General features: G+C 43.9%; 2 protein-coding genes across 4 annotated transcripts in view; both read left to right on the plus strand.

The window, feature by feature from the left end:
• The window catches only part of ANAPC5 (anaphase promoting complex subunit 5), a 38247-nt gene extending 27087 nt beyond the window's left edge, over positions 1-11160 (plus strand). Inside the window, exons 12-17 of the mRNA XM_058531386.1 lie at positions 454-528; positions 3528-3649; positions 4103-4210; positions 4294-4441; positions 10137-10299; positions 10718-11160. Of these exons, the coding sequence (XP_058387369.1) occupies positions 454-528; positions 3528-3649; positions 4103-4210; positions 4294-4441; positions 10137-10299; positions 10718-10929 (828 nt within the window). The 3' untranslated portion in view covers positions 10930-11160. The remainder of the gene's footprint in view (positions 1-453; positions 529-3527; positions 3650-4102; positions 4211-4293; positions 4442-10136; positions 10300-10717) is intronic.
• Positions 11161-16914: 5754 nt separating this feature from the next.
• Positions 16915-24328, plus strand: part of CAMKK2 (calcium/calmodulin dependent protein kinase kinase 2) — a 48588-nt gene continuing 41174 nt past the window's right edge. The window contains exons 1-2 of one of the 3 annotated variants that reach the window (XM_058531390.1): positions 19505-20647; positions 21174-21340. In XM_058531390.1, the coding sequence (XP_058387373.1) occupies positions 20502-20647; positions 21174-21340 (313 nt within the window). In that variant the 5' untranslated portion in view covers positions 19505-20501. Of the gene's footprint in view, positions 17027-19504; positions 20648-21173; positions 21341-24328 lie in introns of those variants that run through there. The other 2 variants (XM_058531388.1, XM_058531389.1) reach the window with 2 other exon arrangements.

Raw genomic sequence — 24328 nt, forward strand, 5'->3', positions numbered from 1 at the left:
CACTTAAAAAATATTTATTGAGAGCCTACCATGTAGTAAACAGTGTTATAGTCAATTTAGAAAAATAGTATGTATACCTATTTGCAGAATATTTATATATTATGTTTTGTATTTATGTGTGTAAAAGAAATCTAGAAGCATATGTGCCAAAACATTACTGTAATTATCTTTGGTTGGTTATAAAGTAATTTGTCTTTTTCTTGGTTATATGTATTTTGTAAGTTTTTTTCTAGAGTGAACATGTATTATAAGTGTGATTAACCAGATTTTTAAAAATAGGGAAATAAAATATATTAAAACCTAAAAAAATGGCCCTTTGATAGTTGACAGTCTTTGCCTAGTGTCTTCTGGGTTCTGCACCAAGGACAGGTGAATCATATCACATCTGGTGAGTGGTGGAGCAGGTGTGGTTTCAACACAGGTGTGCTAATCAAATTGTGTCTTTCTGTTTAGGGCTGTTTTGCTGCAGCTTCAGAAGTGTTAAAGCACTTGAAGGAACGCTTCCCACCTAATAGTCAGCATGCCCAGGTAACCTGCCTTTTGCATGGCGTTGGATTTATTTCTGAAAAGAAATAAATGTTTTTACTGTGTTGTTGTCAAAATGGAATGTTTTAGAGTCTCCCCTCAGTTTCTGGTGTCTTGATTCCTTTCTATGACATCTGTGCATTGAGGTCAACATAGGTACATATGAGACTCTGAAAACTCTGTTTAAGAAGGCTGAGGGGCTGGCCCCATGGCGTAGTGGTTAAGTGCACGTGCTCTGCTGCTGGTGGCCCGGGTTCGGATCCCGGGTGTGCACTGACGCACCGCTTGTCAGGCCATGCTGTGGCGGCGTCCCATATAAAGTGGAGGAAGATGGGCACAGATGTTAGCCCAGGGCCAGTCTTCCTCAGCAAAAAGAGGAGGATTGGCATGAATGTTAGCTCAGGGCTGATCTTCTTCACCAAAAAAAAAAGAAGGCTGAGAAATAGACTCTAAGATTTAAAGTAGGGTCCGGGCATACCCTGGAGAGATGGTAGGTTTGGTTTGAGACCACTGCAATAAAGCAAATATTGAAATAAAGCAAGTCACACGAATTTTTTGGTTTCCCAGCACATATAAAAGTTATGTTTACACTATACTGTAGTCTATTAATGTGCATTAGCATTATGTCTAAAAAAACAATGTACATACCTTAATTAAAAAATACTTGATTGCTAAAAAATGCTAATGATCATCCAAGCCTTCAGTGAGTTGTAATCTTTTTGCTGGTGGAGGGTCTTATAAAAAATGCAATATCTGCAAAGCACAATAAAACAAGGTATGCCTGTACTTTTTTTCTTCCTGTCTTCCTGGTTTTAAGTTAGTGTTCCTTATATCTCTAACTATATGGGAATAAGAAAAGAAATCATCAATGTTCTTGGATAGATCAAGAGTTAGGTCTCAGTTTTGTTGTTTTGTCTCTTACTTGGCAACCCGAGTCTTTTCATTCTCAGAATTGAGTACCCTTTTGGGACGATGTTGTACCAAGAGGGAATAAACTTTATAAAACAGTCCTAGGCCCTCTGTTCCTTACTGTACCCATTTCCATCCCTGGTGTGGCCAAGGAAACTTTTATAAGACCCTTTCTCTTCCTTCCCTTACCAAGTTTAGTCTTCAGTGGCTTAGGGATTTTGAAATCGTGAGAGATCAGGGCCTGGGAGTCCTGAGGCTGCCATTCACCTGTTGACTCCGCCTCATTAGATGTGGTGTGCGTGCCCATCTGCATGGGAGCTGTGCTGGGATCCCATTGCTGCCCTGCAGCAGGCTGTGGTCTGAACTCCAAGAACCCAGATGGCAAGGAGGTTACAAACAAAACAGCAGATGGAAGATGGCACCCAAGGATGCTGTGGGGAAGAAGGAATTAGGTGTGGTTCTCTGGTAGTGCTAATGCTATGAAACAGTTTTGGTTACAGTTCTAGCCATTTTTTTCTTTTGAGTAAGATTGGCTCTGAGCTAACATCTGTTACCAACCTTCCTCTTTTTTTTTTTTTCTTTCTCCATAAAGCCCCAGTACATAGTTGTATATCCTAGCTGTAGGTCCTTCCAGTTCCTCTATGTGGGATGCCGCCTCAGCATGGCTTGATGCGTGGTGAATAGGTCCATGCCCAGGATTTGAACCGGCGAACCCTGGGCTGCCGAAGTGGAACGGGCAGACTTAACCGCTACTCCACCAGGCCGGCCCCTTTAGTCATTTTTTTATTTTCTATTTATTATTATTATTTTTGTGTGTGTGAGGGAGATTGGCCCTGAGCTAACATCTGCCAATCCTCCTCTTTTTGCTGAGGAAGACTGGCCCTGGGCTAACATCCATGGCGATCTTCCTCCACTTTACATGGGACACCGCCACAGCATGGCTTGACAAGCAGTGCGTCGGTGCGCGCCGGGATCCGAACCGGCGAACCCCCGACTGCCGCAGCGGAGCGCGCGCACTTAACTGCTTGCACCATCAGGCTGGTCTCTAGTCGTTTTTTTTAAAGGTGCACAGTAAAAAAAAAAAAAAAAGAAAAAAAAAAAGAAAGGAAAAGACAATTTAATTCACAGTTCACAGAAAAAACGCGTGTGGCCCATAAATATATGACAGGATGGTCAACCTGACTAGCAATCAGGGAATTGAAAATGAAAACAATAGTGAGATATTTCATACCCATCAGATTGGGCAAAAGTAAAATATCTGACAATACCAATTGTTGGTGAGGATGTGGAGCAAAGAGTAATCCGTTACTGGTGGGGCATGTAAATTGGTATAACCTCTTTGAAGAACAAACCGGCACCATATTAAAGTGAAGGTGCATATGTCCTATAGCCCAGCATTTCCACTGCTTGTTGTATACCTAAGATAAACTCATGCACAAGGAGAGATATACAAGAATGGTTGTTCTAGCATTGTTCAGAAGAGTGAAAAATCAGTACTACCTAAATAGCCATCAACACGAGAATAAATAAGTTGTCGCATATTTATATAACTGAAAACTATTCATCGTGAAAAGGAATGAACTAGAACTACTTGCATTAACATCTGTAAATCTGAGAAAAATAACATTGAGCTTAAAAGCAAGTTGTCAAAGGATGTGTACAGTGTGACACTATTTATTTATACAAAGTTTAAAAACATACAAGATCATACTATATATTGTTTAAGGATAAGTATACATGTTATAAAAGTTAAAAACGTGAATGGGAATGATAAACACCAAGTCAAATGCTTACTTTGGAAAAAGAGAGGGAAATGGATTTGCAAAAGACTTCAGTAGTCTGTAGCAGTATCTGAAGCAAATAAAGCAAAATGTGATATGACAAAGTTAATAATTTGCACACGTGTTTTTTTATTCTCAGTGCTTTTTCACATACTTGAAATATTTTTTTAAATGTTTTAATATAAAAAAAAAAAGTTTGTGAATTGTTCTAAGGATATTGGCTGAGCAAGCCCAAATACTTTTATGTCCCTGTTGAATAATGAGAAGAACATTTGCTGTTTTGTCCCTAATTGTTTTTTTTTTTCTTATTAGTTATGGATGCTATGTGATCAAAAAATACAGTTTGACAGAGCAATGAATGATGGCAAATATCATTTGGCTGATTCACTTGTTACAGGAATCACAGCTCTTAATAGCATAGAGGGTGTATATAGGTAAGAAACTTGGAGAACTTCAACCCCAGAACGAATTCAGTCTCAAATGGCTTCATTCTTATTTATTTTGTGTGTGAATTAATTTATTAATTTTAGCTCAGGAAAAATATTTTTTTCTATTAATTATCTATTTATTATAGGAAATTAGAAAATACAGATAAGCAAAATGGAGAAAATAAGTATCACCCAGAGATAATCACCAGTATTCTGATGTCTGTAATTCCAGACTTTTTTCTTGTGTGTGTGTATGTGTGTTGGTGTATACACATATGTGCTTACATACACACACACACATCTTTCTTTTAACAAAAATTATATCAGGCACAGTTCCTCCTCTTGGGAGGTTTACAGTCTAATTGAGGAAATAGAGATTCTAACCCTGAAAGTGACTATACTTATAACCCTTGCAAAACATCAGCATAACCACTTGTGTTTCTTTTGTTTCTGTGTCAGAAAAGCAGTTGTGCTACAAGCTCAGAACCAAATGTCAGAGGCACACAAGCTTTTACAAAAATTGTTGATTCATTGTCAGAAAATCAGGAATACAGAAATGGTGATCAGGTAAGGGAGGTCTCTTGTATGTCTCACGTGGATGGTCCTTTGTGCTGGATGTTCTCATCCCATGTTTTCCTCTTCTGGGGCAGCGTCCTGCTGTCTGTGGCAGAGCTGTACTGGCGATCTTCCTCCCCCACCATTGCGCTGCCCGTGCTCCTGCAGGCTCTGGCCCTCTCCAAGGAGTACCGGTTACAGTACTTGGCCTCCGAAACAGTGCTGAACTTGGCTTTTGCCCAGGTAAGCTGATCTCTGTTTTTATAGCACATATTTGTGCTCCAGAACTGGTGAGTTGTTCCTACTTTTTGGTTTTTGAAAAGGATAACTTGGTGACAAGCTGACACTTCCCAGTGGCATTGGCTTTACCAGGCTGTGTTTAGTTCAGGGGGACTGGCCTCTTCATTGATGACTTGCATCATATTAATGATTAGCTGGCCCAGAGTTATGCTTGATTTAACAAGGTGATGAATAAAGAAATGAGGGAGTCGTGTTTATTGAAAGGTTTTGGAAATTAAATTGTGTTTTATGTTGTTTTCTGTCTCCTCCTATAGCATGTAAAGGCATGAGAGAAGGGACTCTGTTTTTTCCCTGCAGTATCCTCTGGTACCTAGCAGGACTTACACATAGTAGGCTTTTAATAAATATTAATTGAATGAATGAATTTTGAACTCACTGGAGGAATTTACTAACTAAAGCAAAGCTTCCCCAAACTGCTTTAGAATTGTTGGGAAGATTTAAAAAATATCTCTATATCTGGCCTTGCCTTGAACCTATCAGTCAGAATCTCTAGAGGAGGAGCCTAGGAATCTGTTTTCCTTACCAGCTTCCTCAGTTTTCTTTTTCCTCTTTTTTTCTTAATTAAGATAAAATTCATGTAACATAAAATTCACCATTTTAGCAATTTTAAAGCGTACAATTCAAGGGTTTTACAATATTTACAGTGCGTTTGCAGCCATCACTACTGTTTAACTCCAGAATATTTTCATCACACCTAAAAGAAACCCCATACGCTTTAAGCAGTCACTCCCCATCTCCCCCTCCCTCCAGCCCCTGGCAACCACTAATCTGCTTTCTGTCTCTATGGATTTGCCTCTTCTGGACATTTCATATAAATGGAGTCATACAATATCTGGCCTCTTGTCTGGCTTCTTCACTTAGTGTAATGTTTTCAGGGTTCATTCGTGTTGTAGTAGGTGTCATTACTTCATTCCTTTTCATAGCTGAATAATATTTCATTGGATGGATATACTACATTTCGTTTATCCATTCATCAGTTAATGGACAATTGAGTTGTTTTCATCTTTTGGCTATTATGAATAGATGCTCTTATTATTATTCATGTACAAGTTTTTATGTGGATATATATTTTCATTTCTCTTGGGTATACTTAGGAGTGGAATTCTTAACGTATGATAATTCTGTGTTTAACTTTTTGAGGAACTGCCAAACTGTTTTCTACATTGTAGAAGGTCTTATATTCCCACCAGAAATGTATGAAGGTTCCAATTTCTTTACATCCTTGCCAACACTTGTTATTTTTCTTTTTTTTTTATTATACCCATCCTATTATACCATACTACTTCACATCCTAGTGTGAAGTAGTATCTCATTGTGGTTTTGATTTGCATTTCTCTAATGACTAATGATGTTGAACATCTTTTCGTGTGCTTATTGGCCATTTGTATATGTTAGAGAAATGTCTCTTTAAGTCCTTTGCCCATTTTTCAGTTGAGTTGTTTGTCTTTTTGATGTTCAGCTGTAAGAATTCTTTATATATCCTGGATACTAAACCCTTATCAGATATATGATTTGCAGATATTTTATCCCATTCTGGGAGTTGTCTTTTCACTTTCTTGATAATCTCCTTTGATGCACAAAAATTTTTAATTTTGATGAAATCCAGTTTATCCATGTTTCTGCTGCTTGTGCATTTGGTAGCCTATTTAAGAAACTGTTGCCTAATCCAAGGTCATGAAGATTTACACCTACGTTTCATTCTAAGGATTTTATAGTTTTAACCCTTACATTTAGGTCTTTGACCCATTTTGAGTTAATTTTTGTATATGGTGTGAGATAGGAGTTCAACTTCATTCTTTTACATATGCATATCCAGTTGTCCTGCACCATTTGCTGAAAAGACTATTCTTTTCTCATTGAATGGTGTTGGCACCCTTGTCGAAAATCAATTGATCATTGATGAATGGGTTTATTTCTGGACTCTCAATTCTATTCCATTGATCTATATGTCTATCCCTATGCCAGTACCACACAGTTTTGATTACTGTTGCTATATAGTAAGTAATCAGGAAGTAAGAGTCCTCCAATTTTGTTCTTCTTTTTCAAGATTGTTTTGGGTATGGGTGTTCTCTTGCAAATCCATATGAATTTTAGAATCAGCTTGTCCTGGGGCCGGCCCGTGGCACAATCGTTAAGTGCGCGCGCTCCGATGCTGGCGGCCCGGGTTCAGATCCCGGGCGCGCACCGATGCACTACTTGTTAGGCCATGCTGCGGCGGCGTCCCACATAAAGTAGAGGAAGATAGGCATGGATGTTAGCCCAGGGCTGGTCTTCCTCACCAAAAAAAAAAAAAAAAAAAGAATCAGCTTGTCCATTTCTGCAGAAATGGTTGTTGCATTTTGATAGGGATTGCTTTGAACCTGTAGATCAATTTGGAGAGTATTACCATCTTAACAATATTATTAAGTCTTTCAATCCATTAACACAGGATGTCTTTTATTTAGGTCGTCTTTAATTTCTTTACACAATGTTTTATAGTTTTCAGTGTATAATTCTTAGAATTTTTTAAACTTACTCCTAAGTGTTTTCTCCTTTTTGATGGTATTGTTAGTGGAATTTTTAAAATTAATTTGATTTTTGGATTGTGCATTGCTATTGTATATTGATCTTATATCCTGCAACTTTGCTGAACTTGTTTATTACCTTTTATAGTTTTTGGGGAATTCTTCAGTTTTCTATATATAAGATCATGTCGTCTGCAAATAGAGGTAGTTTTACTTCTTCCATTCCAATTTGAATGCCTTTTACTTCTTTTTCTTGCCTGATTGCCCTGAGTAGAACTTCCCGTCCCATGTTGAATAGAAGTGGCAAAAGTGTACGTCCTTGTTTTGCTCTTGATCTTAGGGGGAAAGTTTTCAGTCTGTCATCATTAAATATGATGTTACTTGTGAGTTTTTCCTAGATGCCCCATTATTGGTTCAAGGAAGTTTCCTTCAATTCCTAGTTTGTTGAGTGTTTTTATCATGAAAGGATGTTGGATTTTTGTCAAATGCTTTTTCTGTATTAATTAGATGATTGTGTCTGGTTTTTCCTTCATTCTATTAATGTAGTGTATTGCATTGATTGATTTTTTATAGTGAACTACTGTTGTATTCCTGGGATAAGTCTCACTTGGTCATGGTGTATGATCCTTTTAATTTGCTGCTAGATTTGGTTTGCCAGTGTTTGTTGAAGATTTTTGCTTCTATATTCATAAGGGATAGTGGTCTGAAACAAAATAGCTTTATTTTGTTTTGGTATTAGGGTAATAGCCTCAAAAATAGTGGCCTCTTCTATTTTTTGTAAGACTGAGAAGGATTGATGTTAATTCTTTAAATGTTTAGTAGCATTCCCCTGTAAAGCCATCTTGTCTTGGGCTTTTCTTTGTTGGAAGGTTTTTGGTTACTGATTTAGCCTCTTTACTTGGTACAGGTCTGTTTAGATTTTCTGTTTCTTCTTGAGTCAGTTTTGGTAGTTTGTGTCTTTCTAGAAATTGTCCCTTTCATCTAATATGTTGGCATACAATTGTTCATAGTATTCTCATATAATCCTTTTTATTTCTGTAAGGTTGTTAGTTAAGTCCCCACTTTCATTCCTGATGTTAGTCATTTGAGTCCTCTCTCTTTTTTTTTCTTGGTCAGTCTAGCTAACAGTTTGTTAATTTTCTTGGTCTTTTCAAAGAATCAACGTTTAGTTTCATTGATTCTCTCTATCATTTTTCTATTCTCTATTTTGTTTATCTTCACTCTAATCTTTATTATTTCCTCACCTCTGTTAGCTTTGGGTTTTTCTTTTTCTAGTTTCTTAAGGTGGAAGTTTAGCTTATTGATTTGAGATCTTGTTTCTTTTATAATGTATGCCTTTACAGCTATAAATTTCCTTCGCTGCATCCCGTAGGTTTTCACTGCATCTCATTGGTTTTGGCATGTTGTATTTTTGTTTATCTCAAAGGATTTTCTAATTTCCCTTCTGATTTCTTCTTTGACCCATTGGTTATTTAAGGGTGCCTTGTTTAATTTTCCTATATTTGTGAATTTCCTGGATTCCCTTCTGTTATTGATTTCTAATTTCATTCCATGTGGTCAGAGAAGATACTTTGTATGATTTCAGTCTTTTTAAATTTATTGAGTATTATTTTGTGGCCTAACATATGGTCTATCCTGGAAAATGTTCCATGTGCACTTGAGAAGAGTGTGTATTCTGCTGCTGTTGGGTAGAGTGTGCTATAGATGACTTAGTGTGCTTCTCTTTCCTTGCTGATCCTCTGTCTAGTTGTTCTATCTTTTTTTTTTAATAATTTATCTCCTTTTCTTTTTCCTCCCCAAAGCTCCAGTGCATTGTTATGTATCCTAGTTGTAAGTCCTTCTAGTTGTTCTTTGTGAGCTGCCACCACAGCATGGCAACTGACAGACAGGTGGTGTGGTTCTGCGACCGGGAAATGAACCCGGGCCACCGAAGTGGTGAGAACGCTGAACTTTAACCACTAGGCCATCAGGGCTGGCTCTGTTCTATCTTTTATTGAAAGTAGAGTATTGAACTCTCAAACTATTATCGTTGAACTGCCTGTTTCTCTCTTCAATTCTGTCTGTTTTTGCTTCATATATTTTGGGGTTATGTTGTTTGGTGTATATATGTTTATGATTGTATCTTCTTGATGAATTGACCCTTTTATCAGTATATAGTGTCCTTCTTTGTCTCTTGTGACAGCTTTTGACTTAAAGTCAATTTTGTCTGATACTAATGTAGTCACTCCAGCTCTCTTTTGGTTACTGTTTGCATGGAATATCTTTTTCTGTCTTTTTACTTTCAGCCTATTTGTGTCTTTTAATCTAAAGTGAGCCTCTTGTAGACAACATATAGTTGGATGATTTTTTTTTAATTTTTTATTTTTTTTGCTGAGGAAGATGGACCCTGAGCTAACAACTGTGCCATCCTCCTCTGTTTTGTATGTGGGATGCTGCCACAGCATGGGTGATGAGCTGTGTAGGTCTGCACCCAGATCTGAACCTGCGAATCCATAAACCTGGGCTGCCAAAGTGGAGTGTGTGGAACTTTAACCACTCAGCCACAGGGCTGGCCCCTTTTTAATTTTTTTAATCTATTCTGCCAATCTCTGCCTTTTAATTGAAGTTTAATCCATTTACATTTAATCTAATTATGGATAAGAAAAGACTTCTTCTATTTTGCTTCTTTTTCTATATGTCTTACTTTTTTCCGTCATTCCTCAGTTCCTCCATTTCTGCTTTCTTTTGTGTTAAATAGATGTTTTCTAGTGTACCATTTTAATTCCCTTGTTGTTTCTTTTACTATATACTTTTGAGTTATTTTCTTAGTGGTTCCCCTTCTCCCAGTGATTCTTACACAGCTAGTTCAACTCTTTGGAATCCCAATCAAAAGGATTTTGATGCTGAATCTTTTGGTAAAGACAAAAACCTTTCCATAATGTGAATAACTACTCCCTACTGTATCTATCGTAGTCTGAAATCAGATTGTCACACATTATATTTTCTAGGAGTGTGGTGCACATTATAATGTAGTGCATGTCAGGGAGAAGATAAGCCAGACATGGCTATTCAGGAGGCAAGAGCCAGAAACGAAGGACTTCCTTTGGTGGGCAGTGGGTGTGGGTGTGTACAGTGCCATGATGTTTCTTTTTCAGCTCATCCTTGGAATCCCAGAACAGGCCTTAAGTCTTCTGCACATGGCCATTGAGCCCATCTTGGCTGATGGGGCTGTCCTGGACAAAGGCCGCGCCATGTTCTTGGTGGCCAAGTGCCAGGTGGCTTCAGCAGCTTCCTATGATCCACTGAAGAAAGCAGAAGGTACGAAGCTACACAAAGATTGTTAGGCAATACTATTCCAGAAAACTTCTAAAATTTCAGACCCAGAAGATTTAGAAAAGACTTTAAATTTGGACCAGCATTTAAGTTCTGAGTGTTCACAAATATATGTTAAAATTTCATACAGCATTTAAAGTGCTTTCACGTGCATGCGTGGCATGAAGGTCGAGGGCAAATGAGTAATTATTGTACCCATATAGAACCAGGTACCAGGCTGGAAATCAGGACTAAAGACCTTTTTTAAAACCTCACCCTAGTATATATATATTTTTCTTCTCAAAGAGTAGAATATAAAAGTATCTGGTCCATGTTAAATTAATAAAAGTAAATATTAAGTTTTGAAAACTATATGTGAAGTATTGAGTTAAACATGTGTGGTGTTTCCCCCACTTTTCATCAGCTCTGGAGGCCGCCATTGAGAACCTCAATGAAGCCAAGAACTATTTTGCAAAGGTCGACTGCAAAGAGCAAATCAGAGATGTCGTTTACTTCCAGGCCAGACTCTACCACACCCTGGGGAAGACCCAGGAGAGGAATCGGTGTGCAATGCTCTTCCGGCAGCTGTACCAAGAACTGCCCTCTCACGGGGTGCCCTTGATAAACCATCTCTAAAGAGAACACCTCTGCTGGGCCACCGTGCAGGGTATAAGATTTTGGACTTGCTCACACCCCCTCCCTCCATCTAAATGATATACTTGATGTCTGTCCTGTCAATAAACTGCATTCTGATTAGTTTGTTTTATTTTGTTGCTAGAATATACATATTTGTTTTGTTCTCCCTTTTTTTTTTCCTTCTCATAGCGAAGGACACTGACTTGTTAATAAACAGTAATTAATAAGTTAGCGCAAGTGTTAAAGATTATTTTCTCTCTGGGCAAAATTGTCAGTATCTTATTAGAAATTGTGCACGCTCTCCACGTTACGTAAATTCATTTAGCACCCATGCTCAGACAAGAGCTCTTTAGGGTGTTAGTAGATCTCTCTGGGGGTCAGCACAGGTTTTTCTGAGGCTTGAATTTTCCTTCTGAAGCTTCCCTGCTTTGTTGGACTGATCTGGTGTTTGTGGTGGGCCTGTGCATGCTCGCAAGTACATGTTGGTTCCTGACTGGAGATTAAGAAGGAAAAGATCTTTTTATGGTTTTTGGACCAATGACAAGAAGCATATTTCAATCACTTTCTGGGTGTTGGCTTTCTTATATTTTCTGCGTGGGTATATTTTTTTCTATATTTAACTATATAAATGAGGGATGATGATAACTTAAGTCTAAGAATTCATCATGAATAAGGTGATTATAAATTAAGAAAGGATCCGAAGCTCAGAGGCATGTGGATGCCATCACTCAAATATACAGTGTATATAATTTACATATTTCAACCCTGCAATTAACAGTAGCTGGTTATTGCTTTGTCTTCCTGAATTTATCTTATCCTTGAGTATTCACAGAAAAATCCCTGTGTTTCGAGTCCAAAACAGCAACAAGGAACCAACCAAATTTTGCAGCTTCTATCATTGGCTCTTTCTCCGTTAAATTTAAACCTTCTGATGGGAAATAGTTTATCTACAGAGCTCTTTGAAACAGTGTAAAACAACTCCCACTCATTAGGGTGCGTTTGCTGGCCAAAGACAGCTGCTCTGGAAACAAGAGACTCAATGTAGAGATAGAGACACTATCTCTATGGTATGTTGATGTTTAAAAATCTTTCCTTAAATTTATTTGAAAGGTTATATAAGTAGATGGTAAAAATTAAATATTCTTAAAGCCTGTCTAGTAAAAAGTATTTCTTCCTTCCAGAGGGTAACCACTATTATCAGTTTCTTTTTATTTATTCTTTCAAATATATTCTCTCATCTGATGTCAGTTTTGATCACTGTATTTAAACTAGATCTTTCCAGTCTAAGAAGCGATCTTAATCACTGCCTCATAAGAAGGTCCAAGAGATGGGGCAAGTTTGCTCAGCTGATCCCATAGGTATCAACATGAAAACCAGAAATCAAACCTGACCAGGCTGCGTAATTTGTGGGGCCCAGAGCAAAGTAAAAATATGAGGCCTATATTAAGCAGAGCACTAAGCCAGGTACGGGGCCCTTATAAGCAGAGAGCCCTGTGGGACTGCACGGTTTGCATGCGTGTGAAGCTAGCCTGCCTGACCCTGCTCTTAGCTTGCACATTCACCTTGGCAGGACTGAACCCCAAGCTAATATGAAGAGTCTGTGGCCCCCTGCCATTTGTGACTGAGACTTTTTGGCTGGGCCCATCTCCTCCAGGAAGGAATAGTAGGTCAAATGGAAAATTGGAAACATCAGAGTGACCCCAAAACTCAGAACTGTCTGGGTAACAGCTAATTGGCTTTTTTCCTGGTGGAGCATTTGGTGGAGGAAGAAAGAGTCAGACTGGTGTAGTTATGGGTGGTTTAATTTAGGGGTGTAAGAACTGATGAATGGTTAAATGGGGAAAAGGTTTGGTGAGGAGGGCATTGAAGCTAAACAGCCAATGGGCATCAGGTCTATACCAGAGACCTTAGGATCCATCCTCAAAGGGGAAGAGAAAAACAGTGTAGTGACCTGAGCCAGTGGCTTGGCATGATGGGAACTCGTTACCTAGCACATTTGGTGCCGAGTGTTTCCAGCTGTGAGACAGATGGAAGCAAATAGCTAACACTTACACAGTGCCCTGGGGTGAGTGATTTATGTATATTAACACATTTAATCTTCATAACAATCCTAAGAGGTAGGCAATAGCATTAATCCCATTTAACAGATGTAGAAACTGAGGCATAAGGAGGTTAAGTCACTCACCCAAGATCACACAGCTTGTACACCTGAAATTTATACAATGCTATAAACCAATGTTACTGCAATAAACAAACAAAAAAAAAGATCACACAGCTAGTAGGTTGCAGAGCTGGGAATCCAACCTAGTTGGTGCATTATCCTAAAGCTGCCTGTTCTCAGTTTTGAAAAAGTACTGTTTTTGTGAATACTCTTTTTCAGTTTGTTGAATGCATAATTGATAATATTGGTTGTCGTTTACCTAGTGCCCCAAATAGGCCAGACACTGTGCTAGATCCTTTCACACATACCGTCTCTAATGCTTGTAAGCCAAATACTATTTTATAGGTGAGGAAACTGAGCCCTGGAGATCCAGCCTGACGCAGCCCCCTCACTAGTAAGGACCAAAGTCAGGATTCAGTTCTGGGTGTGACAGGCTCCTCAACCTACACGCTATCCCATCACCAGACTGCCTTTGTGTTCAGCTATGTACCTTGAATATTTCTGCTGGTTCAGAGTGTTTAAAATTTTGTCTTGACGTTTTTGGGTGGTTACACTGACTTTTTTCTTTCTCGTAGTACATCTAAGACAAATAAGAACTTCATCTATGCCCCAGCCGACTTCTTTTATGTGGTTATTTATTTTGGGGACTAACAAACATAATCTCACTGCTGGTTGAAGGGAAACCTCTCGGTTTTTTTTTTTTGGCCAGCGTTTTTCTACTGTTTTGTTGAATGGGAAAGAATTCAACAAATAAAGTACGTTGGTGTGATTAATCCTGCTGTCTCTATTTGGATGTTCAAGGTTTGGGAAGCGGAACATTCCAGTGAACATGAGTAGACACAGAACAGTTCAGAAAGGAAAGACAGTGTTGGCAGGAGCTTGTGATGCCATCCTAGTGGGCGGGATAATTTTCAAGTCTTACTTTTCAGCCCCTCCCTTGTACTGTTCAAGTTTTCTTTAAAAATAAGATTCAGATGCTTTGTTTACTTATTTTCTTGGCAATCTGTGTTGTCAAGACAACAAGATCTGTTTGCCTAGAATAGGTTTTTCTGGTGTTCTTGGAGGAGAAAACTCAAAAAACAAAAGCCAATTCTTATTTTCATATCTCTAAGAAGAAACTGGTTTCCTTAAGTGGGATAATTTCTATCATAAGAGGGCCTGAACGTCAATGAGAGACAATTGTGATGTTCTCTGCTTTGTTCTAATTCACTTTAATAGGCAAGGCACATAACTGATGGTGTTTTTAGCTCTGTGTTAAGTATATTCATAGTTAGCTCCATTGAGCACTTATGTACCAGGCACCGAGCTGTTATCGTGGCACACATTATTGTATTTAAACCCCAAGCTGAGCCTGTGAGCTCGGTGCTGTGATGGGCAACATTTGACAGCTGATGAAACCAAACCAGGAGAGATCAAGTGCAAGGCCACAGAGCTGGTACCTAGCAAAGCTAGGATTTGAACTAGGTTTCTCTGGCTCCAAAGTTTTTCAGCCACAATGCTGAGAGCATACAAATGTTTCAGATATGGTACCTGCCTATACTCCAGGAATTTATAGCTCTATTGGCAAGTCAAAGCATATGAGTGAAAAGGTAAAGAATAAAGAAGATAATTGGCTGAGCATCAAGTAAGCTACAGTCTTTGCTATAGGAGATCAGAGAGGAGAGACGTCAAGGAGGGCCTGGGCCACAGCATTCCAGGAAGTTCTTCCAGAAAGAAGTGAATCTTGGGCTAGGGTTTCGATGGGCTCTTCCTAACCTTTCTTACATAACTGGTTTCTAACTTTACATAGCTGTATGTATATCTAAGTTTCTGCCTGTGTTAGCTACAGCATTCTAATAAAACATAGGCAAATTAAGTAACATGATATAAACACAGAATTGTATGTTTTAACAAGTAACAGGAAAAGACATCAACCAATATCTATTTTGGTTTCCTTAGTAAAGCAGGGGTTGCCAAACAATTGTCCATGGGCTGAATCTGGCATGCTACCTGTTTTTATATGGCCTGCCAGCTATGAATGATTTATGTATTTTTAAATAGTTGAAGAAAAATCAAAACTCATATTTTGTGGCACATGAAAATTATATGAAATTCAGCTTTCAGTGTCTGTAAATAAAGTTTTATCGGAACACAGCTATCCCCATTTATTTACTTTGTCTATGGCTGCTAGAATGGCAGAGTTCAGTGGTTGCAACACTGTATGGCCTGCAAAACCTAAAATATTTACTATCTGGTCCTTTACAAAAAACATTTGCTGACCCCTAACATAGAGTCAGAAATGTCCAAAATGCTCCCCATCAGCCCTGATACATATTTTGGGGGAGAAAATAGAAAAATACAGAGCTATGCCTCCACCATTCAGAATTGACTGTTAACATTTTGCCATTTGCTTCAAATCCATTTATAAAAAAAGGCATAAAATGGACAACATTGCTTATGTTCTTCCTCTCTATTCTCTGTCCCTACTTCCTCCTTTGGGACAGACTCATGAATTTAATTTGCACTCATCCCCTCTGACTTTTAAAGCACTTGTATATAAGCTCGCGGCCATGAACAATATAGACTGTGTGGGGTTTAAAAATAGTACACACAAATTGTGCATCATATTTGTGTGTATCGTATTCTGCAACTTACTCTTTGTTTTTGGGATCTCCTCATGTCTGTACAAATAGACCTAATGCATTCCTTTGAACTATTGCGTGGTATTCCATCAAATGACTATAACACATTTCATTTATCCATTCATCTGATGAACATTTAGGACGATTGTTCCCAAGTTCTTACTGTTACCAACGAACGAGTGCGTGTTGGATAACATCAGAAGGGGTGACGAAACCTGTCAACCTTTAATTCGGCCCTTGACTCTCCCCTCAACTCTTGATTCCCTTCCGGCCGCTTGGCAGGGTCAGCGAGACATCCCCTGGGTAACTTTCGGTTCAGGTCTGGGTTTCGAAACACCGAAGGCCCCCGTCTGGCAGCCCTTGAGCTCTTCTCCCCCGCCCCCCTCCCTCGCAATGCTATTGCCCAGCTGGGAGACTAAACACACACTTAAGGCTCCAGCAAAGTAGGGCGCCAAAAGTAGAATGTTCGAGAAGAATATGATGTATTTCACAAAAAGCATCTAAGTAGTCTTGGGGAAAAGCCAGAACTTCATTGGGATTCGTGTAGTTTGGTATATCCTGGCGGAGTCGGGGTGGAAGAGGAACACCGTCCCCCAGCCTAATTTAGGGCGAGCCCTGAGCAGTGGTCAGTGAGGAAGCGTGTTCGGAAGGGGTTTCTCCAAATGGATGGTGACCCGAAATCCAGGCCACATCCACCGGGGTCGCCTGGGGCAGGGGTAGCAGCCCCGGGGCGGGAGCCGGGGAGCGGGGCGGGCCCCCGGGTGTCCCGCAGGCTTGGGGAACTTTCCGCGACTCAGCCGCCGCCCTGCAGTCCCCGCCTGTGGCTAAAACAAAGCGAGCGCTGCCGGCGCGTCCGGCCTGCCGGAGGGTGCCGCGGCCGCCGCGGGGAGAACCGGGGCAGGTGCGCGCCGCGGGCGGGGGCCAAGCCGCCGCGCAGCCTCCGGGGCTCGTGCGCCCGGCAGGTCTCCCCGTGTCCGCAGCTCCGCCGCCTCCTCCGACCCCTCCCGCCGGGCCGCACTTCCCCTCCCCTGCGCCTCCTCCCCTGTCTCCGCCTCCGCCTCCGCCCCGCCGCTGCTTTCCTCTCCGCGAGCTCCCGCCCCCTCCCTCCCGGCGCGGGGCCGAGCCGGCGGGGGCGCGCCCGGGTTTCCAGCGGCCGCGGCCAATCCCCGCGCAGCCCGCGGCGGCGTCGCGCCGCAGCCGGGACCGGGCGGCTCCTCCCGCCCCCGCCCCCCGCGCGCCCGCCGGGGCCGCGGAGAGGAGCGCGCCGCGCCGAGCCGAGCGCAGCCGAGCCGGGGGCGCCGAGCGCGGAGCCCAGGTGAGCGGGCGGGAGCTGGGAGCCGGGCGGCGGGCGGCGGGCGAGGGACGCAGCTCCCGGCGGCCTCGCGCTCTCGGGGCGGGGGACCACTGCCGGGACTGCAGACAAAGCCCCGAGGCCGGCTCCGGGCTCCCCCACCGAGGGGACCCCACGTGCGCCGCCCCACGCCCCGCCACGTGGGGGACGCGGCTCCTGGCGCCCCTTCCCCCGCGTCCTCGGAGCGCCCGGGGTTTGGGGGTGGCCTCCTTGGCTGGGCCGCGCCCGGCCCGGGTGGCAGGGGCGGTCGCGGAGTTTGGAACCGCTGTCTCCGCGGGCGGGGGCAGTCAAGGATGCTGGAGGCGGCCTAGGCCCACCCCCGACGTTTGACAGGTGGGGAAACTAGAGCGCGCAGGGGACAAGGCCACCGGACTTGGAGCATATCACCCCCGCACCGCGCGTGTCTTGGGGGCAAACCCAGGCCCTGGGGGCTTGGACATCAGGCGGCAGGACCCCAGAGCAGCACTTGCGGGGCCCTTTGCCCCCGCCCCCCTTCTCGCAGCCGGAACCTCACAGCCTTGGTCCTTTTGACCTAAATTCACCTCGGGGACGCAGCTCCGCTGTGAACGCAGAGAGGTGCCTTCACTGGCACCCTCCGCCTGCCTCCCGGGGACGCGGGGTGCTGGGCCCAACCCCGCTCTGCATGCCTGGGGTGCCACTCGCTCCAGCCTCGAGCTTTTCCTGGCTTCCCCCACCCCCTGCACTGCCCAGTTTGGGAAGCCGGGTGTTTTCACAGCTCTGCCAGCTGCCCTGCTGCTCTCACTTGGCGCTGAAGAGCTTGCACCTCTGCCCCATATCCCGCAGAAGGTTGGGGCAGACGGCATCTCAGTGGCAGTCAGCAAGAGAGGGGCGCGTTGGCCTCGGGATGGGACATGCAGGGTCCTTTTCCTTAGAGGCAACTTTTACCTTCCTCGGTCTGGAAGTCTCCACAATCCTAGAGATAGAAACTTCTTGTGCCCTAGAGCTGTGCTGTCATTCACCACTCCCCCGCCCCTGCCCCTGCCCCCAGGGGAGAAAAGAGGATAGACTTAGGTCCCCATAGGCTGCCTTGTTGCTAGGGGAGGCAGGGGCAGCAACAAGGGGAGGGCTTTGGGGGAGTTAGACTGCTTCTCCCAAACCACCCCACAAAAACATGCAGCTTAAGAATAAACAGTGTGCATGCTATGCAAGTGCAGCTTCCTAGTGAGTCTCGATCCTCCTTCCAGATGGCTGCTCATAAACTCTTCCTGTGTAGAAAGCAGCCATTCGCAGTGAGAGCACACAACATATTTTTGTAATAAGAAGTAATAGCGGTCATTTGATGAGCCCGTAACTTGGATAATAATATTAATGATGTGAATAACTCATATTTGTTGAGTTCTTGCTGGGTGCCAGATACTGTGTGATGTGTTGCATGCATTATCTCATTTAATGCCTGCCAACATCCTACAAGGCAAATTTTTATCCCTATTGTAGATATAAGGAGACTGAGGCTGGAAACAGTCCTGCAGTGTTGCTAGGAGTTAGTCCCATTTTATAAAAGGGCTCAGAGAGGTTAAGTAACTTGCCCAGGGTCACACAGCAACCCAGGCATGTCAGGCCTTAGAGCCTTTGCACTTTACCACCTGTTCTAGACCCGGGGCCCTTGCAGGCTGCCCTCAGCTTCTTGAGGAGCCCAGAGTTGTTTACCAAACTAGCCTGTGAGAACACATCTAAGCAGGCATGGTGGTGATGCTGATTGGCTTGGGCTTGTCTTTGCTCCCAGGTTGTTAGGGGGCTGGTGGCCAAATGTATTCACTAATAACTATGCGGTGGCCCTCAGCCAGGGCAGTCTCACCTTCCTGGCGAGCACTTGGAAAAGTGTGGAGGTGACTTTTGGTTGTCAAAATGATGCTGAGCACTCCTGGCTTTTGGTGGGCAGGAGCCGAGATGCCAAATATCCTGCAAGCGGGCCAGATCCTCAGCAGACATCCACAGCAGGCATGAAGAATTGCCCTGCCCTAAATGCCAGGAGTGCCTCTGTTGTGAATCCAGGAGGCTCCCTGAAGGAGGTGTTGTTTGTGCTGAGCCTGGAAGGATGGGCTAAGAAGTGGAGATTGGATGGGAGTAGGAGGAAGGGAGATAGGACGGGATGACCTGGCAGAGGGAACTTTCTGTAGGAACCCAGAGTTCCCTCCTTGAGGACCTCAGTCTGGACCCAAGACAGGCCAGTGGCTGTGGAGGCACCTTTCTCAGGAGGAAGGGGTGGGCTGGGTGGGGCAGGCCAAGCCTGTTTTCAGGGCACTTTGGCTCAGATTTTAACATGGGGCACAGCATCGCCTGTACCCCTCCATGAACCGATTTTGTGGAAGGGCTCAGAGAGGCTGAGTCACTTGTTCAGGGCCACCTGTGACCTTCTTCTCCCCAACATGCCTGCTTCTGGTGGCTGTGGGAAGCATATGGTTCCCATTTCCTGGAGATTTGGGGCAAATGCTATTTCAGATTTTCCTTCGGGTCAGAGGGCCTTCACTGCTATTTTTGCCAGATATTTTGCTTTTGCAATAGCTCCTCCCCTTTGGACTGGGTTAGAGAACCCGGATGTGGGGTGCAGGGCGGCCTGGCTCTGTGGTGCTGCAGTGGCCTTCACCCCAGCTTCTGTGCCTTCTTTCCTGGAAGTTGAGGAGATTGCATTGCCTTTTGGAATGGACTTTTCTTCTTTGAGGCTGTGCTTGTTACCTTACTGACCTGCTAATAATATGTGACCTTTTGTGTCTGGCTTCTTTCATTGAGCATAATATGTTCAGGGTTCATCCAACTTGTAGAATATATCAGCGCTTCCTTCCTATGGCCGAATAATATTCCCCTGTATGGATACAGCACATTTTGTTTATCTGTTCATCCATTGATGGACATTTGGGTTCTTAATGTCCATCCTCTTCAGGCGACTGTATCCATTCCTCTGCCTCGGCAGCCCCCAATTAATAAACCTCTGGGCATAAGACATTATCTTCTCACTCCATTTGCAGAGAGAGGGCGATGCAAGGATGGGTCTCTGAAATCAGTTGGGGACCAGCTTCCTGGAGGAAGGTTTTCAGGACTCCCTTAATTTCACTGCCACCCGCTCCTCCGCAGGACTCCTAGCTCCCTTCTAAGCCCATTGCCTCCCCGGTCAAGTCACAGGTGTTAGAAGTGTGATTGTCAGGGAGAGTCTGGATTTCATTCAGCTCCATTCTTTTCAGTGATGACAATTCGTTAAATGTAGGTCCCCGTGTGATTTTCTTGGTATATATTTTGTGAAACTTCTGCCGGGTAAGTAAATCCACAAAGTAGAGAAAGCCTCACCAGACAAATCGAGCCGTAACTCGGTGGCCGGGCCTGGAGTCGGCTCAGTCTCTCCTGATAGCTTTGCCAGGAATGCCCACCACGGACCGACCGGAAATGGAGCAGCGTGAAAACAGAGCTGGGAGGGAGCCCAGAAAAGATGGGGCATCAGCCCCTCTCAGTTGACCTGGGGAAGGTGGAGCGCAGAGAGGAAGGGAAATCACGATCTTTTCATTTGTTGACTAGGAGCCGAGCTGTGGGCTGGGCACTTTCATATAGAGGATGGATGCTACAGCTGCCTGCTAGGTAAGCCAGGGTGGCTCCATTTTATAGAAGAGAAAATCAACCCTCAGGTCCCGTAGGATCCTGACACACCCTCTAATCCCGTGCTCTTGTGTCTCCCTCGCTCTCCTTATGCTGGCAAAGGATGCCCATTTTCTCATGGAGTAGAATCCACCCTCTCCAGGCGGTTATGGTGCAGAAATAATTTCTGAATGGTTTTGCTCTCTGAAAAATAGGATTTTGAATGATTATTTGTTCTTTCTTCCCTGATTGCATCGCTGCCTCAACAAAACCAAAAAAAATAGCATATTTAAAAGGAGGTGAGTGCTCTTCGACTTCCTAGGGAAGACCTCTGGCTCTGGCATTCCCTGCTGGGGGATGGTAGTGACCAAAATGGGGAAGGAGTTATTTTAGCCACCAGTGTTCTCAGTTTCTGTCCTGTTTGTAGTGTTGCCACTGAATTTTTTTTCTTCAATTATGAAACATTTTAAGCGTAGAGAAAAGCCAGAGTTTTGTTTTGTTTTGTTTGACTGGCTGGTTTTTTTGGAAGGCTGGAAGGAGGCCCAGGAGGTGATGGAAACAGGGCAGAGCAGGGCGCTGCGCTGTACTTAGCAATGGCTCTGGAACCTTCATGGTCTTTCATGGAACCCACACTTTTTGGGGGGGCTGGTGACAAGGAACGCTGGAACTTGGTCCCTGTCCCCAAGAAGCTCCCAGGTAAGTGGTCTGTGAACTATTGGGGAGTGCTTTGGAAAAGATAAACAGTTCTAGCATTTTTCCCTTTTGAAAAGGAGAGAAAGAAAATAGGAAGATTCTGTGTTGTGCCCCCACCCCCATCCCATCCTGAAAGCTGCTAAGTAACTATTTTTATGTTGTCTCTTTTTATCCTCTTGGCTTCTGTAAATAGTTGAGAGATGGCAGTTGCAGAGATAAAAATGCTAATTCTAACCTGGAGAGGAGAGAGGATGGTTCCCCAAGAAAATGCGCCCCTCCCCAGGCCAAAGTCTTGCCCCTCTGCCCGCTTGGCTTGGGCATGAGATAGGAAGTGAGTAGATGGGGAAGGGGCATTGTGGGTGGTGCCTGAGATAACCTTCTGCTGGAGGAGTTTAAATGGGGAACTAGTGGTTGGGGCAGGGGGCAGGGTGTGGAGGAAGGGACACTTCCCTTATGGGTTTTAAAGGTTTTTATTGGGATTTTGCCTTCAGGGCCTCTGGTGGAAAGAGATTTTATTTAGATTCATTTCAGACGATGCTCCCACGCTCTGGGTCCAGGTGTTGGGACAGGGTTGGACCCCCAGAGCCGTGCCTGCGCTGGCTGGGGTTCCTTTGTGCTGGAGGCTGGGGAGGGAGAGAGCTCGAGTTAGCATTACCTCCAAATGGCAGGGAAGAGGGAGGGAGGAGGGCCGTGGGTGGCCAAGGCACGGATGCTGTGGATGCCGAGCCGGCCCCCTCTATCTCTGATGTGCCAAGCTGCAGAATGTTGAAGTCGAAGTCTTTCTTTTCATTACAAATTGAAATTTCAGTTGTTTCCCTGTGTCTTCCTTTGGTTCAGTGAAAGCCTGGGAGGAATTCAGTGGGAGAAGAGGAAGGAAGTGAGGTGGTTCCTACCTCCCTTGTCTAGATACCCGGCCCCCACTTGCCCACACCTTCACACTTTCTCACTCTTCAAGGCAGGGCCACCAGCCCATACCTGGCTTTCGATACCTGGATGTGTGATTGGGGCCGCTCTCTCCGTGATCCTTTGTCATTGACAGAACAATAGCTCCTCAGAGCTCTTAAAACGTTGAGCTTCTTGCTCTGTAAGTGTCCTGGGCCGCAGGGGACACCTGGTTCTCACCCCAGCCTGGCCTCAAACCAGGTCCTCTCACCTCCCTGGGTCTCCGGAACTCCATCTGCAGCCCCAGTGCGTTGACTGTGAAAGCCGTGTGAGAGCATGCGCAGGTTCTTACGACACAAGTAAGCAAGCGTGCGAAAGTGTAGGCACCCTCTGTTTTTAATTTTGTACCAAGTGTTGCATGTGGACGGAAGTTAAAGAGGAACATGAAGCGTTAAGTTAACATGGTAGGATTAGAGATTAAAAAATTTTGTTTTCATGTAGATTAAAGCCAGTTGAGGGGCTTGAACTTGATAGCCGCTGAGGGGCTTGAACTTGATAGCTGCTGAAGTGCTTTCTTGGCAACAGCTTCCATTTAGGGAGCATTTACTGTGTGCGGGGGCTCGTGTGGTTGGTGAGGTGGTGTTGTTATCCCCAAGGTCGCACAGCTGAGGAGAAGGGATGTGCCCCTGATCATGGAGTTCCTCCACTTTGGAGCCTGTGATTTCACACTTGTGCCCTCCCAAAGCACCGTGCGATTGCCCGCAAGTCCCTCGGACTCCCTGTGCCTCAGTTTCCTCATCAGTGAAATAAGCATGATAACGGTACCTAACGTATAAGGTTATCGGGACGATTAAATGAGATGATACATACAAAGTGCCTGGCATTTGGCAAGCACTGAACAAGGCTAGCCGTCACCATTACCCCGTCTGTGGCTACTGTGGTTGCTGCTACAATGATGTGATTCTTGTGTCGAAAGTGCTAGTCAGTTTCTTCCCTTTACTCTGTCCTGTTCCTTAGCCCTTCTATTCCTTGACTTTTTTTTAGATTTTTATTTATTTATTTTCCCCCCCCAAAGCCCCAGTAGATAGTTGTATGTCATAGTTGCACATCGTTCTAGTTGCTGTATGTGGGATGCGGCCTCAGCATGGCCGGAGAAGCGGTGTGTTGGTGCGTACCCGGGATCCGAACCCAGGCCGCCAGCAGCGGAGTGCGCGCACTTAACCGCTGAGCCATGGGGCCGGCCCCCTTGATTTTTTTCTTTAAGAAAAAAAGAGATTTTGGAAGTTCTGGTTTCCTCCTGACTGTCAAGGTGAAGGCTGTGCAGCTTACTGGGGCACTTGCAGCTGCCTGGCAAGTTTGCCTGGTTGGGAGCCTTAAGGTATAGAGAACTGATCATCTGGCAGGGAGCTTAGGGGAGAAGTTTCTCTGTCAGTCAGCTCTGTGTCATCTGTCAGTCAGGACCCTTGGTTGTAAGTGACAGAAAACTAATTGCAAACTAAGTTAAGCAAAAATGGGAATTTATTGGCTCATGTAGTTAAAAACTCCTGGGGTACGTGGGCTTCAGGCATCGTTGTGCCCAATGTCTCCTGTTTCACAGAAAGAGACATTTTTTCTTCTCAATGCTTCCACAAAATCCTAGAATAAGACTCGGTAGACTGACTTGGGTCACACATCTACTCTAGAATCAATCACTTGACCAGAGCAGTTGATGCCTGGTTGACCAGGCTTGAGTCACATGGAACCCCTGAATCTGGTGGTGTGGACATCTCTGTGGGGTCACTTTTTGCATGGAAGGTTGTGTTCCCAGACATAAATCAGGCTGCTGTTATCAAACTGAAGGAAAATAGATTCTAGGCAAGCTAAAGAAAGCATCTGACCTTCTGAACGGCCTTGGGATAAGTGAAATAAACAGTGACCTCTAGCCAGTATTTATTGAGTGCCAGCAGTGTTCTAGAAAGTTCTAGGTCCTGGAGTTCAGCAGTAGACAAGAAAGGCAAAGCCATGGCTCTCACAAGTTAAGTCAAATCCATATCTCTGTGCCCAAATCCTATGCATTTCATTTCTGAGCACCATAAGACACTGTGCCTTCACACACTCTCCTCTCACACA

This window comes from Diceros bicornis, chromosome 35, assembly GCF_020826845.1.
Source record: "Diceros bicornis minor isolate mBicDic1 chromosome 35, mDicBic1.mat.cur, whole genome shotgun sequence".
NCBI lineage: Eukaryota > Metazoa > Chordata > Mammalia > Perissodactyla > Rhinocerotidae > Diceros > Diceros bicornis.